The sequence below is a fragment of the Symphodus melops genome (assembly GCF_947650265.1).
Source record: "Symphodus melops genome assembly, chromosome: 9".
Taxonomy (NCBI): Eukaryota; Metazoa; Chordata; class Actinopteri; order Labriformes; family Labridae; genus Symphodus; species Symphodus melops.
The window spans coordinates 10,334,908-10,357,425 of NC_136699.1; the positions used below are offsets into that span (position 1 = coordinate 10,334,908).

At 41.9% G+C, this 22,518-nt stretch overlaps 1 protein-coding gene across 5 annotated transcripts; it reads right to left on the reverse strand.

The window, feature by feature from the left end:
• Positions 1–718: 718 nt before the first annotated feature.
• Positions 719–22,238, reverse strand: mcf2a (MCF.2 cell line derived transforming sequence a). 5 transcript variants are annotated; one of them, XM_079352310.1, is made up of 30 exons: positions 21,605–22,238; positions 17,201–17,269; positions 16,907–17,021; positions 16,462–16,552; positions 15,009–15,128; positions 14,233–14,349; positions 13,912–14,061; positions 13,658–13,773; positions 13,352–13,466; positions 13,013–13,132; positions 12,671–12,862; positions 12,390–12,581; positions 11,980–12,151; positions 10,604–10,680; positions 10,197–10,282; positions 9,963–10,029; positions 9,642–9,757; positions 8,829–8,898; positions 8,629–8,721; positions 8,363–8,455; positions 7,958–8,083; positions 7,582–7,803; positions 6,564–6,656; positions 6,091–6,169; positions 5,682–5,745; positions 4,337–4,437; positions 3,754–3,866; positions 3,083–3,195; positions 2,815–2,918; positions 719–2,714 (listed from the first exon to the last, which is right to left on the reverse strand). In XM_079352310.1, the coding sequence occupies exons 1-30, from the start codon at positions 21,717–21,719 to the stop codon at positions 2,674–2,676; spliced, it is 3,342 nt and encodes a 1,113-aa protein (XP_079208436.1). In that variant the 5' UTR covers positions 21,720–22,238; the 3' UTR covers positions 719–2,673. The 5 variants fall into 5 exon arrangements, with proteins under 5 accessions (XP_079208436.1, XP_079208439.1, XP_079208440.1 ...); XM_079352311.1 differs by lacking the exons at positions 719–2,714; positions 2,815–2,918 and adding an exon at positions 4,047–4,155 and having other exon boundaries at positions 3,087–3,195; XM_079352313.1 differs by lacking the exons at positions 16,462–16,552; positions 16,907–17,021; positions 17,201–17,269; positions 21,605–22,238 and adding an exon at positions 15,844–15,983.
• Between the last annotated feature and the right edge of the window lie 280 nt (positions 22,239–22,518).

The following is a 22,518-nucleotide window of genomic DNA, read 5'->3' on the forward strand; positions in this document are numbered from 1 at the left end:
ATATGAATAAATTCTCCATACAGGCTATATTTTAAAGAACTAGTGGAAAATGTATTATTATTACTAGTACTGGTAGTAGTATTTATGGGTATGTTTTAAAGACACCTCCATCATTTTAAATTGTTTTAAACACAATATAAAACTGATCAATTCATTAGGATACATAGACTAATGTAAAAGCACACTAGTCCCACCTGCTGGTGAATAAATGTATTACAAGAAGTAGAAGCAGAGACGTAGTCGAGGAGTTTAAATCCTTCACTAGGTTTTAGGTAATGATACTTCACTGTAATAATTCTAATAAATTTCAATGAGCATTTGTCTTCAGCCAATTGTTCAGCTTGGTTTAGATTAAATCTAGTATAGTATAGTAGTATCCTGTAGGGCTGCGTTGAATGGTGGAATCATAGATTATTCCAATTTTTTATCATTTGATTGTTTAATTTGTAGAAAAAAGAGCAGCGACATGGCACATAGTCAGGTAGGTTGTAACCTTAATATTTACACTCTGCTTTTAACACAGTTTGAATAACTATGAAATGTGGAGGGAAATATATAATACTTTTGACTTCACACAAACTACCCTTTGAATTACTTGACAGACACAAGTGAACTGAATAATTAGGTGTCCTAGAAAAAAGCTTGAAAAGAGTACAGTACTTGAAGAAATGCTTTGTTGCGCTCTATGAAAAAAACTTACAGGAAACCAGAAACTAAACAGATGGAGAAAAGTCTGTACAATTTTTATTACATTTGCTTCCATTAAAACAAGACAACAAAAACAAAGGGTTAAATCAGGGTGTATAAAAAGAGGCAGCCTTACTTTACAGCCAAGTTTCACTACCTAAATGAATTAGTTATTGCCATGAATCATTTTCTGTTTATTGTTTAATGTGCTAAAGCTGTAGAAAAAAAGTCTGTTCAGAATATAAAATGTACTAGTTGATCAGTTGCCATGCATTTTCATTTTGAAGAAACATTCAGCAACAAGCTCAGGCTACTTTACTCATCAGGGTAATGATATTCAAGCCAGTCTTTTTTGTTTTGTTTTCCACCATGGAAAAGCTGTGCAAAGATATGCAGCATTTTGGATCACAATAACAAAGAAACAATCTGATTTTTACCAGACAAGTTAAAAAGGAATCAAATGGGATTTTGAGGTGCAGTGAAGCAGAACTCCAGTAAATATATGGAGATGTTATGTCTTTGGGGGCTGCACAGATACCTCACAATATGAAGGAACAACATGACAGGAAAATAAATAAATTAACAACATAGGAAATGTGTAGTGCACAGCAGCCCCTGCTGCTTTCTAAACTCATTTCCATATCAAACACAGCGTATCAAAGGCAGCCCTCCGACTGGGGCCCCGATTTGATGTGGTAAATTCATATAAGTCTGCAATCAATATTTAATTAAGCGTTCAACACAGAGGCTATATTTCGTGTTAACTGTATGATCCCTTTTAATGGCAAGCCGAGGTTAGCTGGGCTGTAATGATGAGGAGGAAACAATCTGCCTCTGTGATGGAGGGCAGTACAATCTATAGCTCGCTATTTCTTTTTCTCTAAATCACTCTTCTATTGTTTTAGCCATGACTGACATCAGGCTCCCAAAAGATCCCGAAGAGTGTAACAGTGTTTGGTGCTCTGTGGCCTCTGAGACTAAAACTCATCTTTGGCAACCACAGAGGAAAAGACTGCGATTAATCTTCATCATGTCTGACGGTGTGTTAGCATCAGCGACATGTCAACCACTGCCTGCATGCAGGGGGTATGTCTCCCTTACCTTCCAACACATCACAAATTCAACAAAGGAGAAAACAGCATAAATAAGGACAATTACACAATGACTGAGGTAAAGCTGCGAGCAAAGCACACACTGAGAAGGCAAACAGTGGATTTGCAGTCTCAATTAAAGTGCCTGTTGGATATTTGTGAGGTCAGGTCGAAGCAATAACACAATATTTGATCTTGCAAAAGAACATTCCAAAGAGCAGGAATAAAAAAGGCAATATGGCATGGCACGTTTTGGCATTTTAACTCCTCCTTTGTACAGAAGAAAAGGTGCCTTAAGGTATGACATTTAAGAAAATTACAATAGAGTATTTCAATGGAAAATGTCAAGTGACTGCACAAAGATGAAACAGTGACATACAGTTGATGTTAAAAATGACACAAACATTACAAAAGTTCCTGCTTAAGAAATGTTTCAGGCAAATCCTGGGTTACTGCCCATCAAGCACACAGAGAATATCAGGAAAACACACTGTGGGATATGTTGATGTAAGCTGGATTGCTATGTTCACACAATGTGCCAGGAATGCACTTCCTGACATTCGTTCATGTCGCAGATTGAACTCTAGAAGGACAAAAAACTCATTACAATTTAAAAAAGAGGAAGACCAATCAGGATCCAGGTATCCGCTCTTGATTGTCCAATAAGGGCTAAACAGTTCCTGAGCCTTTACGCCAATGTCACAGTACACACTGTCAGAAAACACTGGCCCAGAAGATCGTCAGTCAAAAACCTGAAGGAATATCAGGTCTGCAGATTCCCACATTAATTCCTTCAAGGATTGAAGTGTGCTGAAGAAAGCAGGCAGCAATGGCTCAATCTGTTCCTCCTGTGGTCACCATGCAGAGGTAAATATTACATTCACATTCTGTGCTTCTATGGAGAGCTGAGCTTTCTTGCCTTGGGAGTACCTGGGTCTGAAAATAAAAACATAGACTTAAAAAAAGAGGAGCTGAGTGAAGAATAATAAGACTGAACAATATATTTTTATTTTGAAGGTCTGTTACTTTTTCTCACCCCCTAGTCTGTTGTGGTGACTTCGACTGCGGTCGGCTAAAATCAGCTGCAGGCTGGCGGCTGCTACGAAGCCCTCCTGTCGCTGACTCACATTTTTTACCAACCTGAAGGATGAGAAGTTAGAAAGGGGTGAAAAAATGAGAAGACATTTTAGATCAATAAACTTTATAGACAGGAGTTGATTTATACATTACAGGGCTTAATTTATCGCAAAGCCATCTAGAGCGCTTCTCTTCACGTCATTAAAGTCCAGTGCCTGAAAACTCACCAGCGCCCCCTGTTGTCTTCACACTGCAGCTGGATGACGTCTCCACATTTGACAGTGATGCTTTCTGGTCCATTTTGAAGACAGTCAGCCAAAGCCCTGTATCTGCCTGGAGACTAATACAGACGGAAATATGTCAAGAACAAAGAAAGGGTAGATTTAATCATATGGAACTTTTCAAAGAAAGTCACAAAAGGCTTCTTAAAAAGTAAGACGGGATAGAAACAGGCGTCTTATGAAAGGCAATTAAAGACACAATATTAAAACAGACAGGATCAAAATAGGCTCAAGAAGTAAAAAAAAACCCAAAAAAACAAACAAATAACGTCAAACAAAATACAAAAAATATGACATGTTTCTAAAGAACTGAAGCTATTTCAGGATTTGGATAAAAAGGCAGAAAACGCCCACTGTTTCTTAATCTAAAGTCTGACATCATCCAGTAGACAATAATTTGCTGAAGTAAAAGAAATACAGTTTTAAATAAACTTCTATCTTATTTTGTTAAGAACTTTCGTTGCTGGTCTAAAGCTTGGTGCTCCAGTATGATCGTTGTGAATAACAGCAGATTCCCCCTCATCAGGAATTCTCTTCCATCTGATTTTAGCTGATTAATTACACAAAGCTTGTAATGTGATGCAGGTCATTGGTATCATGTTTGTAATGGGACTCACCAATGGAACCAAAACCTCCTCCTCCATGTCAGACGGGTGGAAGGCGTCCTGACCTCCAGGCCACTCCTCCAGACCCTCGCAGATGTCTACTGAATGAGGAGCTCCGGGCCAACCTGGGGTTCGCACACACGCACGCACACGCACACACACACACACACACACACACACACACTATTTAGGCCTCTACAAGTATTTCAAAAATGTTTTTTTCCTCTCTCTACACACTTAAAGGCACCATGTACTGTAGATACTTAGTAACTGAATGACATTCAAAGGAGCCCTGTGTCACTTACTGGGAAATTAACAAGAACGTAGAATCAAAAGCTAATCTCAGTAGTTGGACCCTTTTCCCCAAAATTCCTCGTTGTACCTGCTTCTTCAGGTCACAGTACACCTGAACTGCTGAGGAGTGAAAAAGTTGAATATCTTCATCAGTTAAAGATTATGAAGACGATCAGCAACAGCAGTGAAATAGTGGTGTGCAAATCAAGCATGATTTGGATTGATTTCAACATATTCTGTTATTTAGTTACTAAGTATCTACTTGATTGTACAAATAAATGTGTGGATGTAATTGACTCACTCCTGCGATTGTGCTGGTGTTTAGGGGAGTAAGGCTGGGGGTCCGGACTGCTCCTCCCTGACTCAGTGTCTCCTGAGCTCACTGACGCCCTCTGCTGCTTGCTGGGGGAGCAAAAACAAACAATGCGTTAACAAACGCTGAACACTGTAAGCAGCAGACACACACAGGATAGATGTTGTACTCAGCCACACAGACGAGGGTCAGCTGACTCATGCATCCAACTGTTTGACCCCAGCTCAGTGGCAAAGAACAACTCTGTCCTGTTGTTTCTCACACAATCATGATTATTCAGGCATCGGCCAGACAGACAGCGAGGCACAGCACAGAGCAGACATTTGCAAGCTCCTCTGTTCAAGTGGAAAATACTGATGTTCACACAGGGGTTGCTTGTGTCAGGGAATATCAGGTCTAGATTGATCGAGATCCAAATTCAGACATTTGGTCTTTCTTTGTAAGAAAGTTTCTGGAAAGCTTCTTCTGCAGAAGTTGTTAAATCTGAAAAAAAAAAAAAAAAAAACAGCCCCATCTTGAAAAAATCAGCTGTCATGAGGAAATCAAAAATAAATCACAGGCTGTTTTTTTTTTTGCCCTTTGCATTACATGCAAAATAGCAAATCTGAGATGCAGAAATGAGAACAGTAGTTTAAGATACCATGTTAAAAATGTCATGAAGGACACAGGCCTCTCAACACTGCAGGGGGTGTGTTTAGGGTCAGTTATGAACCAGAATGGAGGCTTTAAAACAAGTGTGCAGGTGACGGTCAGTATGAAAACACAGCAGCCCTGAGGTTTTGCTGGGCTGGGTGGATCATGCCAGGGCAAGGTGAGCCAGGCTGAGTTTACCACTGAGCATTAGGGAGGGTCAGTGGCGCTGGGGGCGGTGGCAAGGGCACGGCCGGGGCCTTTGCCGGGGGCTTCTGGGACGGGGGCTCCGGGAACGCAGGCACAGAAAGACATCAGCGGACAGCGAGACAAAGTCGAGCCCCGGCAGACAGCCCCTAGGAACCCCTCTGGATGGCCGCATGCCCCTGCAGGTGGGGGGGGGGGAGGAATTGGAGGATTGGGGATAGGCAACCAGACAGCAGTGGAGAAAATGGGGCCTGCAACCGTTCTCACACACTGCTACACACAAAGCTGCTACTACGGCAACGTGAGAGGATGTCATCACATTCACTCAAGCTGCTATTAGATATGAAAACTCAGCAAACGCAGATAGTAGTGCTGTGGCTGCATGTGGGAGCGCTTTGCTCATGTGTTTTTACATGTGTGCAACTATGACCTACAGTCATGCGCTTAACACTACCACTAATTAATCCTGAGTCTGTCAACAAGCACGGGCACTGACCTCTCTGAGAGCTGGGGAGAAAGCTGCAGGTGTCCAACCATTTGTCCATGTTGATACGCTTCATCTGTCAGAAGACAAGGGTGCAGAAAAGGATTTCCTGTTTGTGTTTTCATGCAAATTCACATGCCTGTATCGTGTCTGTTCAACATGTTTGTTTTGTCTATTTGTTTGTTTTCCCTGCGTACACGATTGGCATCCTTTAATTAACATTTACTTTCAAGTTACTTTTAGAAACCGTTTACAGTTTGGAGAGAAGAATCAAAGCACACATCTCTCCATTTAAGTTTCACAGCTTTGAAGCACATCTCCAGCACTCTGGGGCTGTGAGAAACAGTTCACCGCTATGAATCTAGTATGTACTGTAGCACTTGGATCATCCGTCCAATATTTGCTGTTGTTGTTCACAGACCTCTGAGCAGCTTCTGCTGGTTCGTCAGGATTCGGCGAAGCTCATTGAGCCAGGCCATCTTCACTTCCACGGCAGGAGCCTGAGAGACCACAGACAGTGTGTTTATGTGTTTACACCACGCTCCAATGTTTTTTAATTGTATCTGTTAGGACCCTTTTTTTTTTTTTTTTTTTTTAAAAATTAAATGTCAGCTAGATTTTAAGAACGTTGACTACAATTCCCGAAGCTCATCTTGAAATTTTAAAATGTCTTGTTCAATCTGACCATCAACACAAGAGCCAAAGATAAACAGTTACTGTGAAAAGGGACTAATAACATTTTCATCCTTCTGTTTGTTTAAGTACAGAGTACAAACAGACACGTAGTGATTACCAATAGACTGATTGTGAGTTTAATTAAGAAAAAGGCTCAATTATCTTCAGTGTTGTTTTAAAACAGCTGAAATGCTCTATGAGCTTGTTCAGACACCTTACCTGAACCACGTACACCTCCTCTCTGCCACTGTACCAGATCTCAAACTTCTTCACATCTCCTTTGACATTCTCTGTGATCCCCACAGCAGTCATCTGCCAAGAGACATAGACTGCTCATAACAGCAAACACTCCACATGAAGACGAGCAGCACATCATACATCCCACTTACATCATGTAGCATATCTGTCCTGTCGGAACACTAACACACACACACACACACACACACACACACACACATTCCTCCTCTGTGTGACTGCTTCCTCCCAACACCCTCAATAATAAATCAAGAGCAACAGCAGCAGCTGCTGCTGATGGTGACACACCAGCTGCGACACAAGTCACAACACGTACGACCAAAAGAACAGAGCCGCTCGTGTGGCCATCAGCGGGAACATACAGGCGTGAAAAGGTAACGAGGCAGACACTGATAGGTGCTACAACTTATAGAAGACTCATGTGTGATTTAAACACATCTAATAAACTATTTGTGTATGACATTGACCTTCCAACTACATTTTTAGAAGTATAACAGATATACAATCCACATCAGCATTTATATACAGCATTGTGTTTTCTTAACTCTCCATAGACTTTGTTCTAAAAATAACTTTTTCTGTCTTTTTTCACTTGTGTCAGCATGCAGTAGTTTATGTCTAAAACTTGACTGCAATGCAGTACTAGAACACACAGCAGAATGATACAGCTTAAAAAGACGCTATTAAGGAAGTTAAGTTGAACTAGAGTCACAGTGTCGCCATAACAAAACATGAAGAGGTCATTGTTATGTGATTTTAAAAGTAGGCAAGAGATAGTTCTCTTGATGTTTTATTACATTTATAAAAATACTAACAGTTTTTACCTCTTGTAAAAAAAAAAAACCTAACAATGACCTAGATTACGTAATGAAAATATATCATATTTATTTAGATTTAGCCATGCAAGTCATTTACTCATAATCAGTACTTAACTTCAATACCTACATGTTTAAGATGAACACAAGCAGAGAGAGAAACCAACCTTTAAACAGTTTTTAAAGCTGTACGAGGGCGTCTTGTCACACCCCTCTCCGTGCTCCTCCCTCCTCTTGCAGAAGAGCAGAGCTCTCTCGTACAGGAAGAGGTGTCTCTGCATCGGCTTGAAGCGAGTCAGCTCCTTCATGCGTGTGGGACCTTTCTTATGGCTGATCCACACGCTGAAGGAGCCCTGCATCAACACGCGGCCCAGCTCGCAAATGTCCCCCTGCATAGAGAATAAAAAGAGTTTGTCTTTATTGTACATCTCTACTCAGTAAAATGCCCTTCAGATCTTGACTATCTATCTCAACCTAATTAGTTTGGTTATTTAGGAGGTTCAGTGTTCTTCTAGAATCCAGCACAGATCAGATTTTGGTCACCTCATATCCTGTGATGGCGATCTGATGCATGGAGTCATTCACTGATTTCAGCAGGTCCAGCATTGCTGTCAGCGCCCCCTGCAGTTCAGAAGTCCCCTCACAGTCTGAACTGTATTTCAGTAGTTCCTGAACACACAAACCAAAAAGTACGGACTGAGAAAAATCGCACATGCAGTGGCTTAAATAATGCCCTCTAGTGGTCAACACATGTATCACGCAACTTGATGTAAAGGTAGAGAAAAAAAATTCTGTTTAATGTTGTTGTTGTTTTTTTTTAACTAGGCCCATTCGCTGCTCCAATGTCTGGCTTTATTATGATCTCTGTGTGTATTCAAGAACAGTAATATTGCAAATATGACATTAAAGAGCAGATAGATAATGGTGTAAGTATGTTTTGTGTCTTACCTTAAGCAGCAGTTGGTATTTGGTGAGGCGCTGGATTGGTTTCAACAGGTAGGAGTCCAGACCCAGTTTGTGCTCCAGCTTTTTCTGACACTCCTGCACAAGGACGACAAATCACTATGGAAATGTTTGTTTTGCAAACGCTTCGTCATTGCTTTTTTAACTGTTAATGTCAACAAAGACAGTAAATATTTTCAGCCCTTATTCTGTCATGACACTGAAACAGAACATTGAATAACAAAGTGTAAGTGAAAGATGGCACAGCTGACCTGGAAGAAGGCACAGTCTGAAAACTGTCTCCACAGCGCCTCAGAGCGAGGCTTGTTCTGACAGTAGCACTCGTACATCTGGAAACTCTCTTTCTGAGGGGACAGCAGGGAGAAGTCTGTTTAGTGATACTGAATCACGTTTTTTACAAATGGTCCGAATGCAAAGCAGCTGCACAACATAAACATTTGTATCATCTCACCCGCTGCAGAAAACAAGCTCCCACACCTTCAGGATTCTCCAGGCATCCTTCCAGGTCCTGAAGAAAAACCCTGGGTTTCCAAAAAGTTCAAAGATCAGGTATCAGAACTTAAAAGTTCAAAAAAAGAAGAAGGACTGAAGCAAACACCATATCAAAACCTATCACACATACACACACACATTCATTAAATCAGTGGCTGATTGGGCCTCGGCGAGGATTGATCAGATAGTTGAGGTTTGATTTCATTTGATTTATAGAGAAGTGGGCCATGTTTACATGTTTGTTTGTATTTACTCTGGATTTTCAGCAGCAGCATCATATATGTATGGTTCCCTTTCTTTTAGATTTGAGTGCTATCCATGCCATTCATAAACTATATTTGACCAAATCCACCTCACTTTAGTACAGAATGAGGCTTCAAAAAAACCTTCAGTGTTCATGTCAGAGGGACTTCTCAAACCCTTATTCACATTAGTATTATGGCAAAGCTGATTTTTCAGTTTTACTGTAAATAGCATACTTTCCTGTCAACGATTAATCTGAACTATTTGCTGAACACATCCTCCATCTTAAAGGAAGAGGTTAACATACTATTCTACTTTTATTTCACCAACATGACAGGTATTTCAAATAAGCTCTCATCAATACTTTTACCTCTACCTGCCAGGTACCTTTAAGATGTTAATTATGGAAATGATAGGAGCAACACCCCACAACACATTCAGCACACGTTACCTTCTGTCTCTTGATGGCATATAATACATGTTTATCTTTGCTTTAAAAAAAGGTCTACAGTATGAGTGATGGACTGACCTGCTGTGAAAGTTGTAGATCTCGGGCATGTTTCCAAACAGGATGTCTCTCTTGCTGCGCAGGATCGGTGGCAAAAGTCCTGACAGAGCTGCGTTGTCCATCTCAGCCCTGTAACCCTGAAAGGTTTCATCATGGAAACAAAATTAAGGACACGTGTGTATATTGTATGGGTTATGCACATACAATATAACTAGGATCAATTAACCATGTAAAAATATGATGCAGAAACAGAGGAACTGAACACCTTTTTTTGTGTGTGTGTGTGTGTGTGTGTGTGTGTGTGTGTGATGATAAAAAATGGGGCGAAACGTGTTTTCTCACCAGCAGAACTGACAGCAGCTCTTCCACATAGATTCTCTCAGTCTCTATGAGTTCCCTCATCACATGACTGTGGCACAAACACAGACACGCACAAGGAGAGGGAGACAGAGCAAGAGCCAGAGGGCATCATTAACACTGAACAAAGAGAATCACAAAGTAAACAGATCCAAGAGCAGCACTGAGGAGAGACAGATGCCCCCTCCCCCTCCCCCTCCCCCTCCCCCTCCTCCTCACCGCTTCAAGAGATCCGGGCTGTCCTCACCCTCCAGACTGTACGACACGCAGCTCCGGTTCTCCTGAAAGTCGTGAATCACCTCTATCTGAACACACCACAGACGGACATCTCTGAATGTTACATTCGATTTTCTGACGTTAAAGAGCTTTGTAACAACTTTTTAATCGATCACTTTATAGCTATTGATGGATTGATTGTTGATGATTGACATTCTGAGCAGGTCTTTACGGTGCTCTTTGCAACGTCACTTACAGTACATAAATAGATGAATGGATCAACGTGCATTAGTAAGATAGGAACATTATTCATGATGATTAAAATACATATATATATTTTTTCAATACAGCTTGGATGGTGGAATGAACTTCAATAATTAAACAGCATGAAAATGACTTTTTTCCCTCACCTTTCTGGCGTTCGGGCTCTTACGGGAGGCTCTCTTTCCAGGCAGAGAGATGTCGAATGTAAACTTCAAACCATCACCTGTAAAAGCGAGGTCATCATTATCATCAGCAGCAGCAGCTCATTAAGGAGTCAGAGTGGTATTCACATACAGTGCAGTATATTGCCATGTGCTCTGATGAGGAATACTGCGGAGATGGCTCATTTGATCACTCACATTAAATAATAAATATTTCTTTTAATGACTGCATGCACAGTGTGAACACGTTTGCCTCAAAGGAATTTCTCTTGACCTGCCCATGACCCTTTTCATTTCTTAAAAAAACATCAATACGCTGTAATCGACATCACGGGTAATCAATGATAATAGGGTGTCGACTGTAAGGTGCAGCCAGGGAACATTGTGTGCAGATCTGACGGATAGTTTGGCATGACAATCAGTCTCCTTTTGATCCGGGCAGCTGAAGCCCTCACATGATAGTCCAACCTGTGCCGAGTCTCGTGGCCCTGCATGTGCCATGATGGAATCATCAGTGGTACGCAAGCATGTGTGTGCATGCACATGCGTGTGTGTGTGTATGCATGTACAGGATCAGATTAATCAAAGCGAACCACTTTCCCCTTCATCTCTTCCTTTAAATGTCTGGTACCAGGGGGGCCTCAGTGGGGTTCATAATCACTTTCATTCTCTTTCTTGTTGTTACATTCATTAACATGACTTCTTATCAGGACAAACCTTAAGTCTTCAGTTTAGTGGAAAAAAAATTGTAAACTCTAAGTGTCACATGCCGCATAATGATTTAGATACATTAAGTTGCAAATAGAGGCATTAAAAAAAAAGTAGATAACACATACAGTATTAATTGAGTTTCACTGTATGTGGCTGGCTTTGCGCAACCTTCCCTTGAGACAAAGAGGAAGATGAAAAGGTTCTTTAATGTTCACTATGTGAACCACATATGGTTCTATAGCAGCAGCCCTGACTAATAGAGCAGTCAGGTTACTCCCTGTAGACTGATTATAACTTCCACCCTAACTCCAGCTTGTTTGTAAAGGTGGCCTTTTAACCCCGCAGCCCATTCACGAACACCTTAGGCCTTCTCAGCGGGACCCTGTGATGTGTCAATGTAAGCACCATGCCTAAAGCAGAGATGCAAGGGGGTTAGGGATTGGTGCCAGGCCATAAGGGCTGGGACGAGACCCCATACTGGGCATGAGAAACAAAGCGAGGGTGGGTAGGGAATTGGTTGGTTTGTACAAATCATGCTTTACATGCTTCAAACTAGGGCACCTAACCGTTAAAAAGACAAGCTGGAGAAAATGTACGTCTTTTTGTTTGAGGACTATATGTTTGTGTGTGTGTGTGTGTGTGTGCTGCACCATGTTTGGGGGAGAAGAGTGGGGACTTGGCGCGTGGTGGGTTTTCTGGCCTGGGAGCCACCAGCTGGACCGGTCGCACATGTTTATCAGCCAGCTTCCTCAGAGAAGCCTGCCGGTTCTGGATCATCTGCTGCACTGCTGCATGCTTCTCAAACGTTTCCCCGAGCTGAGCCTGAAACAGAGAGAGAGTGATAGGTACAGAGGAAGGGTTAGCAACTTGGATTTCTAATTCAGTAATTATGCTGATCCTGAGGAACGTTAAAAAAACCCCCCCCACTTAATTAAGACAACAGACCAATCTCCTCAAGGGCATTTCATATGCTGGCTCACTCAAGGTCAAGAAAGGATTTGAGCTCTCGAGGTGAAATTGCTTCCGATGTTTTGATTAAATGATTGTAGTGGTCTCTGACCTGCAGCTGTTGTGTGATGACTGCCTCATACTCGATGGCGAGGACATCAGGTCCCGAGCTCAGCATAGATGGTGCCCCCTCCAAAAACCTCTCAATGTCCTTCAAAGCAGCCTGAGCTCCCTCCTTGGACTGGAACTTATCGACCAGCTGATTGGCCAGCATATACGCTCCGTCATCACACCAAGTTTGAGCCTGAAGATGGAGAACACTCAGCATAAAAGAAGGTCTAACGTACATGTGTTAGTGTGTATACGTGTAAGTAGATGAAGATGCCTAAATACCTGTCCGATGCAAAGCAGCAGCTGGTGTGTTTGCAGAAGACTTGTGCGTTTGGTCTTCAGAGCAGCATTTAGTGTATCACAGTAGTGGCGAAGCTCGTTGCAGCGTTGCATAATAAGAGCCATGGCGTAGTGGTGAGCGGCGGATAGCTGGTGTCCGTGAAGAATGATGATCTGAGCCCGAGCCATCACCTCCTGATGAGGACACACAAGAAGGAAGGAGACTGTTTCATGATCACTGAACCCATTGGGTCCTTCTGTTTTTGGCATATCCATCCGGAACACAAAGCTGGTAAATAAATATTGTGTTTGCAGATAGTGGCATTCAAGATGAGAAACACTGACCTGTGCATTTAATTCTAGGCTGTCCAACCTTTTCAGAGCTTGTTCTGTCAGAACCAGAGTGTCTACAGATATGGACAGCTCCCTCTCCTGAGCCATTAGGTGCTCCAGACACAACTCCATCTTATGAGAAAACACACGGCATCATGTTTACAGATCAAACACAGAGAAAAGAAAAGACAAGTGTAACGACAACATGGTTTCCTCCAAGACGCATTACATCCCGCAATGAACACTGAGCCAAACTAAAAGGTGTTATCCTGTGGAAAGTATAAAACTTGGGTTTATGCAACATCAACCAAAAACATGTATAGGTGCAGAGCAATTACATGGACTCTTTACCTCCTGAAAGCTTTGCTCATATCTGAGCAACTGCAGGTACTGATGGAGTTTCAGGTGATGTTTCTCAAAGAAGCCATCAAAGGCCGACTCCATGTCTCTGAGCTGTGCGAGAAGCCTGAACGAAAAAAAAAGAACGAGAAAGGAACCATGCCATAGATCTCATTCACTTAATTTATGAAGATACATTTTAGATTTGTATTTAAATGAGGGCAGGCTCTGTTTTTAATAGATTGCAGGTTCTACCAATAAGCGTGTTAGCAACAGCTCAAATCAATGAAAATAATAGTAAGCTTAAACATGTCTCACCTCTGTACCGTCTCCCAGTCCAACTTCACATCCCACTGGGATTCATCCTCTTTCCCAGATGTCTCCAGGCTTAAGAGAAGATGACGACCCTCCTTCGACACCGATCTGATTGCATCCTGTCATATAGAGGACAATTTACATCATAACATTTGGTACACCAAAAACACTTCATTTTTAGCAAGAAGAAACAACACTTTTTTAGTTTGTTGTAAAATGTATGAATGCATTTTATAGGAACACAACAGAAGTCTTACTTTGAGTTTCCTGTACTTTTCAGTGTGGGACTCGAGGAGATACTCGATGGCTTTCACCTCTTCAGGCAGCTCCGTCTCTGCCAGCTCAGATCCAAAGCCCTGAAGCATCTGTGCAATGTCTTTGACTGTCACAGCAAAACTTTCGATGGCCTGTAGTGGGAGCAAAAAGACACAAGGAATACAGAAGTAAGTGTCCCTTGGCTAATATGAAGGTCTTAAGAGCAGCTTTATCAAACTGGTTGAAAGATTGGGCTAAATCACATTGATTCATATTGTTCATTTCTTGCTCCCTTTGTGTCTTTGAAGTGATTTGTGGCTTACCGTTCTTAAAACAATCCAGTCACTATGACAATAGTCCAAAGTGCCTCCAAACTCTGAAGTCAGCTGGTTCTCATCGATGTAGCGCAGCAGGTCTGTGACCGAGCTCAGCATCACCACCTAAAGGTACGGACAAAAACCTGAGACCTCACAAAGAAAATGTTGCACTTGAAGCAAATTAATGATGGCAGTCGTTTTAATTTGTCCATCTATTTATGCATATCAGTACCTCATGCTTTCAACATTTTTCTTTTCAATTCTATAACCTTTATTTTTATAAAATATAAAAAGATGAGACATGTCCCCTTGCTACACTAGTGGATGTATATAAAAGGTCATTAGAACAACTGCACAGTTGATTACAGTCTCAGTGGCTGAAAATGGCATCACAGCTATCAGGTTTGTACCACGTATACAAATTAAAATCCCTTGGAAAAGGGGCACAGTTGGCCTAGCGGTAGGTTTGTGCGTATAGAGGCTGTTGTCCAGAAGGTGGCAGAGGTTCGAGTCTGAGCTGTGGCTCCTTTCCTGCATGTCATTCCCCTCTCTCCTATCTGAATATAGGCATAAAAGCCCACAAATAAATAGGAAATAGAAATAACAGCATGCTTGGATAACCCACTATTTTAATATGTTTGTGTCAAAAGTGGAACTGACATCAACATGTGTTCTTGGCTGTGTCCACCACACAACATTTGGAGATCAGGAATGCAACAAGAATGAAGTGTACCTTGTTGTGGTGTGGGGCATGTTTGGTAACTGAGGAGGAGCTGCCTTACTGGCATCTTGAGCATGAAGTCCTCTTGGCTGAAGCGAAAGCCAATGTCTGTAACAGTGCGGTGGAAGAAGCTGGTGGGTCGGAGCACCAAGACCAGGTGGAGGTTCCCGGGAAAGGAAGCCTTGAAGGTGGAGGAAAAGGTTTCTTGTGAGGGTGCTGCACGAGAGAGTCATATTAAAGTTCCCTGTAGAGCACCCTGACATACAAGCATAGTGGCTTTTTTTCAGCATGTGAATTTTCACACATAACTCCTGTATGCGAACTTGCATAGGCGCTGAGGAAAAAGGCAAATACTCTGATCAGGTCTCCCCATTCTGTCACTCAAGCTAATAACTTAGAGGATTTAAGATTCAATCACTTTAACTTTCACATGCAGGTCATACGCTGCTTTTAATGTTGTTGTCGTTTGAGCCCATTGCCTCTATGTGCTGTATGATGCTATATTGTTATCACAATATTTAATTCACAATTGGCCTATTGGTATTTCATCTCTTGTTTTTAAAAAACAAATGACTTGCAGTTTTGCAACACATAATATGATATCTCGCTCTGCAGAAACATTTTTCTCCCATGTTGTCATTGCTCTGACTGGCCCATGCATTTGCAACCTCTGACATTCATTTGCCCTATCTCAAGCCTTCTGATACCAGCACAGACATCCGTCTCATAAGGCGTCAAACACAGCCAATAAGCATGATGAAGCTGAAGCGCGCGCTGCACCGCAGTGCTGCACCCCTCCTCTAGTCGCTGCCAGTGCCGCATTCACCCTGCCCGCCCAAAACTTCAACCCAAAACTCTTCACACGGTACAATCAGAACCGATCAGCAGTTCGTTACCGGACTCCGGCGGATCTTCGGGACTCCCCGCCGGTAAAAGCAGTCCGCCATGGTGTCAGAAGCCATCTCGGTGAAATGTTCGTTCCCGCCCGTAAACGATAGAAATTGATGGCAGGCTGCAATGTGCAGCAGCTCCCTCCAGCCGCCTGACCACAGCCGCAGCGCTGCTGCTGCTGCTGCTGCCTCTCAGACGGAGGGTGGCAGCGCCAACTGCAATGTTTCCCTCCCTTCCTCCTCATCCTGTCCTCCCCTCACCCCCGCGTCATCACACACTTTTTGCTTACTCATGCTTTGGCAGCAGTCGTTAATATGCAATGGGACACTCAGTACAGGTAGGGTGTTTATGATTCAAACTAAGCTTCACATGGAAATATACATAATGCAGGAAACCCCTTGACTCATGCAAAATGAAGAGTTCGCCCATATTGTTTCTGCCAAAGTTGTTGGTTTAAATTTTCAGCACCATGGACAACAACTCGTAAAAAAACCCCAAAAAACAAAAAACATAAGCATAGGCACAGTCTGCAGCTAAAAGCATAGATGAATATATAAACTGTTGAGGAAATATTTATCAGACATTTTATGTTAACAATGCAAATATAAAACAATGAAACTTACAGCTATCCTGGCAAGAGCCGTTTTGATAGAGGCCCATGTATCCAGTCTTCGGTCTAAAATGATGATAAATTTGACTCCAGGCTGCCGTGTCCTGCAAGAAAATTAGGCCATTAAATACAGTTGTAACATTATGTTCTATAATAAGGTAGTGTTAAGATGCCAGGTTTGAAAATGAGAAGGGTCAAAGATAGTCTGGCTTCACATTCATGTCATCTATGTGCTTTGCCACAGTATTTATAAGCTTGTTCTTGTTTAAAACTCACTTAAATGATTAAATAATGTCCTAAATTAACTTTCCAAATCCCTACAGAGAGCGTGGTTGGGACATAGAGAGCATCAATAGGACATCCAACAGAAAGCTGAAGGCCAGCTGTGCCCAGAATACAAGCACAGGGCTTTTGGTGCACTGCAGAAAGGGAGAGGGAGAGACGAAAGGAGGACGCACCGAGGGATGAGAGTGAGGTACGTGAAGACTTTGGTTAAAGCTTCCTCTGGAATGTCACTGAAAGCAGAGCATTCTGGGAGGGTGACGATCACACTTGAGTCTTCCCCGCGGCCCCCTGGGGAGAAAAAGTCATCAATTAAAGAGAGTAAGACACAAAATGACAAACAAATGGGTAAGATTTTGATGGGGGTTTAACCATTTAGAAAATGTTGAGGATGGAACAGAGGTTCAAGTCAAGCTGAAAGAAGCTTATGCAGCATCATACAGTAAAAAAAAAAAAAAAAAGTGCCTCACCTGACAAGTATGCCACCTGTTTCTGTATGTATCCCCCCACCTCCTTCATGCTTACCGGGACAGTCACCTCTGCAAAAACATACACAAATGATTCCAATTGAGTAAGTGGTGTGTTAATGCAAAAGTGAATTAATGTGTTATTGCACAGAACTGTTGTCTGCAGTTTGTCTACTTCTTCCATAATGGAAAGATATGAAAACCCACTGTGATGAAGAAGATTATAACTGCTCTGAACATTGTCAGACTGGTGCATATAAATAAGACAAACTAAGGATCTGATCGTGTCATGCAATTTTCCATCTTCCAAAACTCGTTGAACACTCAAAGAGTTTTATTTTGCATGGCTTTTAACAGAGCCAATTCATAATTTAGTTTAACGTGTGATTACTTTTCCCTTGGGAAAACCACACTGAAGCCTTTGTCACCCAAATTATGATGGAAAGTTACTCCTGTTTAAAAGCAGCGAGTTGACCCATTTTATCCAAAAGGGGAGATTTCATGCATCTATGTTGTTCCCAAGTGCTCCATGATAATACACAGCTATAAATGGTGTTTCACAGACGTAAATCCAGCATATGGTGCAAATTAAACAATGTCATCACAAAAAAAACCATAAGCTCATTAAGAGCACTCTGAATTAAGTTAACTGGCAGCTGGCCCAGTGTCTCATGCTTGGTACCATAAGTGCTTCAAGGTAAGTGTCTGGTAAATGCACAGTCTTTTAAGGATGTTTTTGTTGATGCACTGAGAGTCATTCAACAAGATGTGCAATGCACACATTGCATTCGCACAAGTAGTAAAGCATACATGGATGATGTAATGCAGTGAAAGAGGTACTTTTAGGAATGACAGGTACATGTTTTGATGTGAAAACTGGAGCTTGAGCTTTAAAGGGTTGTGTACCTTAAACATAGGCTTACAGTAGACTATAATATTAATATGATAAAGAGAGATAAGGATACTTTGGAAATATGGGCAGTTAATGCTACATATAAATATAGCAGTAAATTTGCTCACAGATCATTATTTCCTCATCCCTATCACATAAAAACATTTTTAACAAATAAATAGAAGAAGAGAAGAAAAACAAAGATGATTACAGGGATAAGACACACAGACGACTTGGAGACAGAGGTGTTATTTTCCACGTGTCCACTGCAGTAATAGTGTCCGTTGTGCTGTCTGGGAGCCAGTAATGAGCTCTACTGGTACCTGCTGAATATTTGATGTGTGTCTGTAACAGAGAGCAGCTGAGCCAATCCTGGGACAGAGCAGGACCAATGGTTATACTGACTCCACACAGATGCAGGGTAGAGTTACAGCCGCACTGGAAAAGTTATATAATCCTTTCTACCCTGTGTCACGAGACCTTCAGGAAGGTAGCATGGTTCTTACATGTATGCCATGCTAATTAATTATTATTCTTGACACAGCTTAGGCACATATATACTTACATTTTCAAATAAATAACACTGACATAATCTGCATGTAATTCCAACAGCTCTCAGTGGAAAGTTGTTCTTAAAACACAGACAAGGATACGCAGTGCAGACCTCTACTGCAATAAACCAAAGTGAGGGCAGCTTGTACTGCAAACCGCAGTGTTGATAATAAACTTGCCAACACTGTGGAGTTACTGAGCTCTCCCAAAACACTCTCTGACAACCAACCTGTCACATGATCATCATCAAACCTGTGTAAGGACACTGCTGGATGAAGTCTGTCACTTATGCCTGAATGCATTAGCTCCGTTATACATGGGTATGTTAAAGAGTTAATTGAACAAACTTCAAGTTATACTCAAAATATTTTTATTTTATTTTTTTGTTAAAGTTTTATTTTTGGCCTTTTTGCCTTTATTTGAGAGGGAGGACAGTGGATAGAGTCGGAAGGGGGGAGAGAGAGCGGGGAGAGACATGCGGGAAATAGGCACACAGGCCGGACGCGAACCTGGGCCGCCCTCGGTCAAACAGATTTTAGTTGAGTCTACAGACAAAGCTGGAGGCTGGAAGCTTTTCTCTGTTGTCCAAACAGTGATAACCATCTGCACTGAATGAATGACATACAGCTCCTTTAAAATCATCTGCTCACCTTTATTTCTCATGGTCAACACTGAAGCACAAGAGATGTTTAGGCTTTAGTAGAGTGGGTATTCATTATATGAAAACAAGAAGTCAAACTTAATATGTAGGAAAAATATTAAACCCATGTTCAGGCTTTAAGGCTGTATGAACATGGCCTCTTTCTAAACCTGACTTTAGTGTTCCTTCCACATTAACTGGTCATTTAAAGGGTTTGACTCAGGAAGTCAATATATTTTTCTTGTCTAAATGTAGCAGACTGGCAGCCAAATGAGGCTGGTCTACATGGAGAGAGTGCAAATACTGAAAGTGAATGTTGACCTCATATAGACCAAAAAGGACCCAAGTAATCTCTTGCATGGTAAGAAATCCGCTCTTACACATTCAAATGTTTTCATCGTACACAGAGGCCGAGCCTCATACTGCTTTTAGGTCATGGGATATTTGGCAAAACAAAGCTTTCCATGCTAAGGGGATTAGAGTGGTGGGCGGCTGATTTAGGATAGAAAAGGGTGAAAAAAGAAAGAATACACATCTAACCACTCTGTTATTTGAAAGAAGGTTGGTTTTTAGATCAGAATGGATGACAGACATGAGTTAGAAGGCAAAATGTGCCTTCACACCTTTGAGTACCTGTGACTTGTTACTCTTTGGACCGACAGTCATGTGCATTTCTGACACATAATATTACAAGAGTTTTTTGCACTATTGTGCTACTGGAGTGAAACCTAGAGCAAGAAAGACATGAGAAAATGGACTTTACTTGTTTAAGATGAAAAAAGAGAGAATTTTTAAAAACTGAGAAGTAACATGAAAGCAGCTGAAGTGTCAGTTGATCCACAATAATTTGCAAACTTTAAGTCTCACGCAACTTTTGAGTTTAAAAGTGAAGAGCTGGAGGTGAAGTGTGAGTACTGTATCACACTGTGACACGTCCAGTGTCACTCGAGGCTTCGAAAGCAGTTAGCTAGTCAAAGTGTTGGTTGATGTGGCTGCTGTCGTGACTGTGTGACGTCTACGATATTTCTAACAACACAGACAGTCATATTTGTCTGTGACTTACTGTGTCAACATGTGTTTCACAAACTTTAACTGGTGAACAGGAGGACAATATTATCAAGACTGTGTATTAGACTGTGCTCATCATCATTTGGCCCTTCATCATGAGCATTGTCAACATTATAATATCTGGATTGTTTACATTTTTAAGAAAAAAAGGCCACTGTGTGTTCACAAACTTATGGGAAGTGTGTTGGAGCTGATTTGCAAAACAAATTGAGGATTCTGTAGTTTTTAAAGGAAGCGGTCAGTTGGGTAGCTTTATAAAGGATGATGTATCAACATCCATGAAGGAAATTAATAATCTGTTATAGTTCCGCCTAAACGACAGCAGTGTGTCATTTAGGATCAAAACTGCATCCCCACTAAGCAGATTAACACAAACCCTGACTGCTGGGCTCACATTTCACACAGAGGGAGATGAAAAAATGTCACCTGGTAAAAAGCAGAAACTCATCAAAGTCTCCTTTCCTGCTCTCATTTCATTGTTATCAAAGATAGAGAGAGAGGCAAAGGCCCATCAATTAAATAATAACTCAAGGCTGCCAAGATCCCCAAGTAATCCCATTAGCCTCTGGAGAAGGCTCCTCCATGGAGCTGTCGTTCAAGTCAGGCAACTATTTCTTTATCCTACTTTCATTCAGTTTGTTGAGTGTAAGCTAGAAGTAATTACATTTTGTTTAACAAAAAGTCAACTGCTGAAGGTAAACAAGTGCTACATGTTTTCAATTCATGAAAAAAAATCCAAGGTAACATCTTGAATAATAAAAAAACAATATTTCAATTGTTCTGAAAATCTTTCTTTTTTCCTTTCAGATAGGTTACACACTAACACACAGAGTTCCCACCAACAGAATGTAGGCCTTCAGTTCTACCATAACTGTGCCACACAGTTTATACTCAGTCTACAAATCATTCCTATAGATAAATATCTATCCATCTGGGAAGGCTTAAAATAGCTGACATAATCCCTGCAATGGCCTAATGTTGTACCAAAGCTGCAGGGAAATGCACATCAATAATACCAGCAAGAAGGTGCAGTTCTCTCGTTACCTCCTATAATGGTTCTCAGAAGTTACAAATGAGGGCTCTAAATCAAACTAAATGGGCTTTTGCTGCAGTACATTTCATTTTCCAGTCTGCTGAATCATGCATCATGTAAAAGGATGGGAAATAGTTGCAGAGCAGATAAAGGATTATGTGCAAACGCCTGTTAGTAGCTAGCAGAAGTCAAATAAGGACAGTCAGCATCATGTGTACTCACGCTGCAGAGTGCTCTCCAGCTGAGAGCCGGCCTGCAGAAGGTAGTGGTAGCTCTCCATCTCCTCCCTGGAGTCTTTCTCCGGCTCTCTCTCCTCCTGCAGTGAGGCCGGGCCCATTCCCTTTCTATTCTCCGACACAGGTTCAGGGTGGGAGAGAATTGACGCTGCTGTGGGAGGTATTTCAAGTCGTCCAGGCCTCACATCCTCTTCACAGTCCTGTAGCCCTGCGCGTCGCTCTCCAGCGACAACAGAGAAAGTCGTGCCCACCTGCCTCTGCGGGTCCTAAAGATCCAGATGGGACAGTTCCCTGAGGCTGCTGCTGGATATTCCCTGACCTTGAACCGCATAGAGTGAGAGCAGTTCCAACCAGAACACAGTTGTGTTATACTCTCATGAAGACTGAGAGTGAGTTTTGTTCTTCTTCTCAGACGCACACTTGTGCCGGCAGACTGTCCCCTCTCTCAGCAGCAGTCACCTTCTTCAAAACAAACGGGGCTCCATCTGACCACTGCTGTCCGTGTCTGTCGCTCCTCCTCCCCTCTCTCTCTCTCTCTCTCTGAGCTTTAGTGCGTCAGCTCTGCGCTGCACAGAGCTCAAGTCTTCCCCTGACACACTGCCAACTCCCTCCTAACTTTTCCTCTCACTATCACACTCCGTGCTCCCTTTCGCTGTTTTCTATGCGGACTGTACTACAGCACGGCTGGACTGTCTGTCTGCTGTCTGCTGTTTGCGTGTCCCCACTTTCTCCTGCTTTACTAACATCTAAACACACACGGTGGAGAAAAGCTCTGTTGAAGAATATGAAAATCCACTGCACCCTCAGCCAACAAGTTTGGCCCATGCAAACGCACAGCCTTTATAACACACAACAATCACATTCAAACAGAAGAACAAATATGAAAGGGTGTCATTGTGT

Coding starts and splice junctions, on each gene's coding strand:
- mcf2a (XM_079352310.1), bottom strand. CDS start 21,719: ATGGGCCCGGCCTCACTGCAGGAGGAGAGAGAGCCGGAGAAAGACTCC. Junction 12,152..12,389: donor TCATCACACAACAGCTGCAG/GTCAGAGACCAC, acceptor TCTCTGTTTCAG/GCTCAGCTCGGGGAAACGTT. Junction 10,681..11,979: donor ACTCTTCTCCCCCAAACATG/GTGCAGCACACA, acceptor TCGCTTTTACAG/GTGATGGTTTGAAGTTTACA.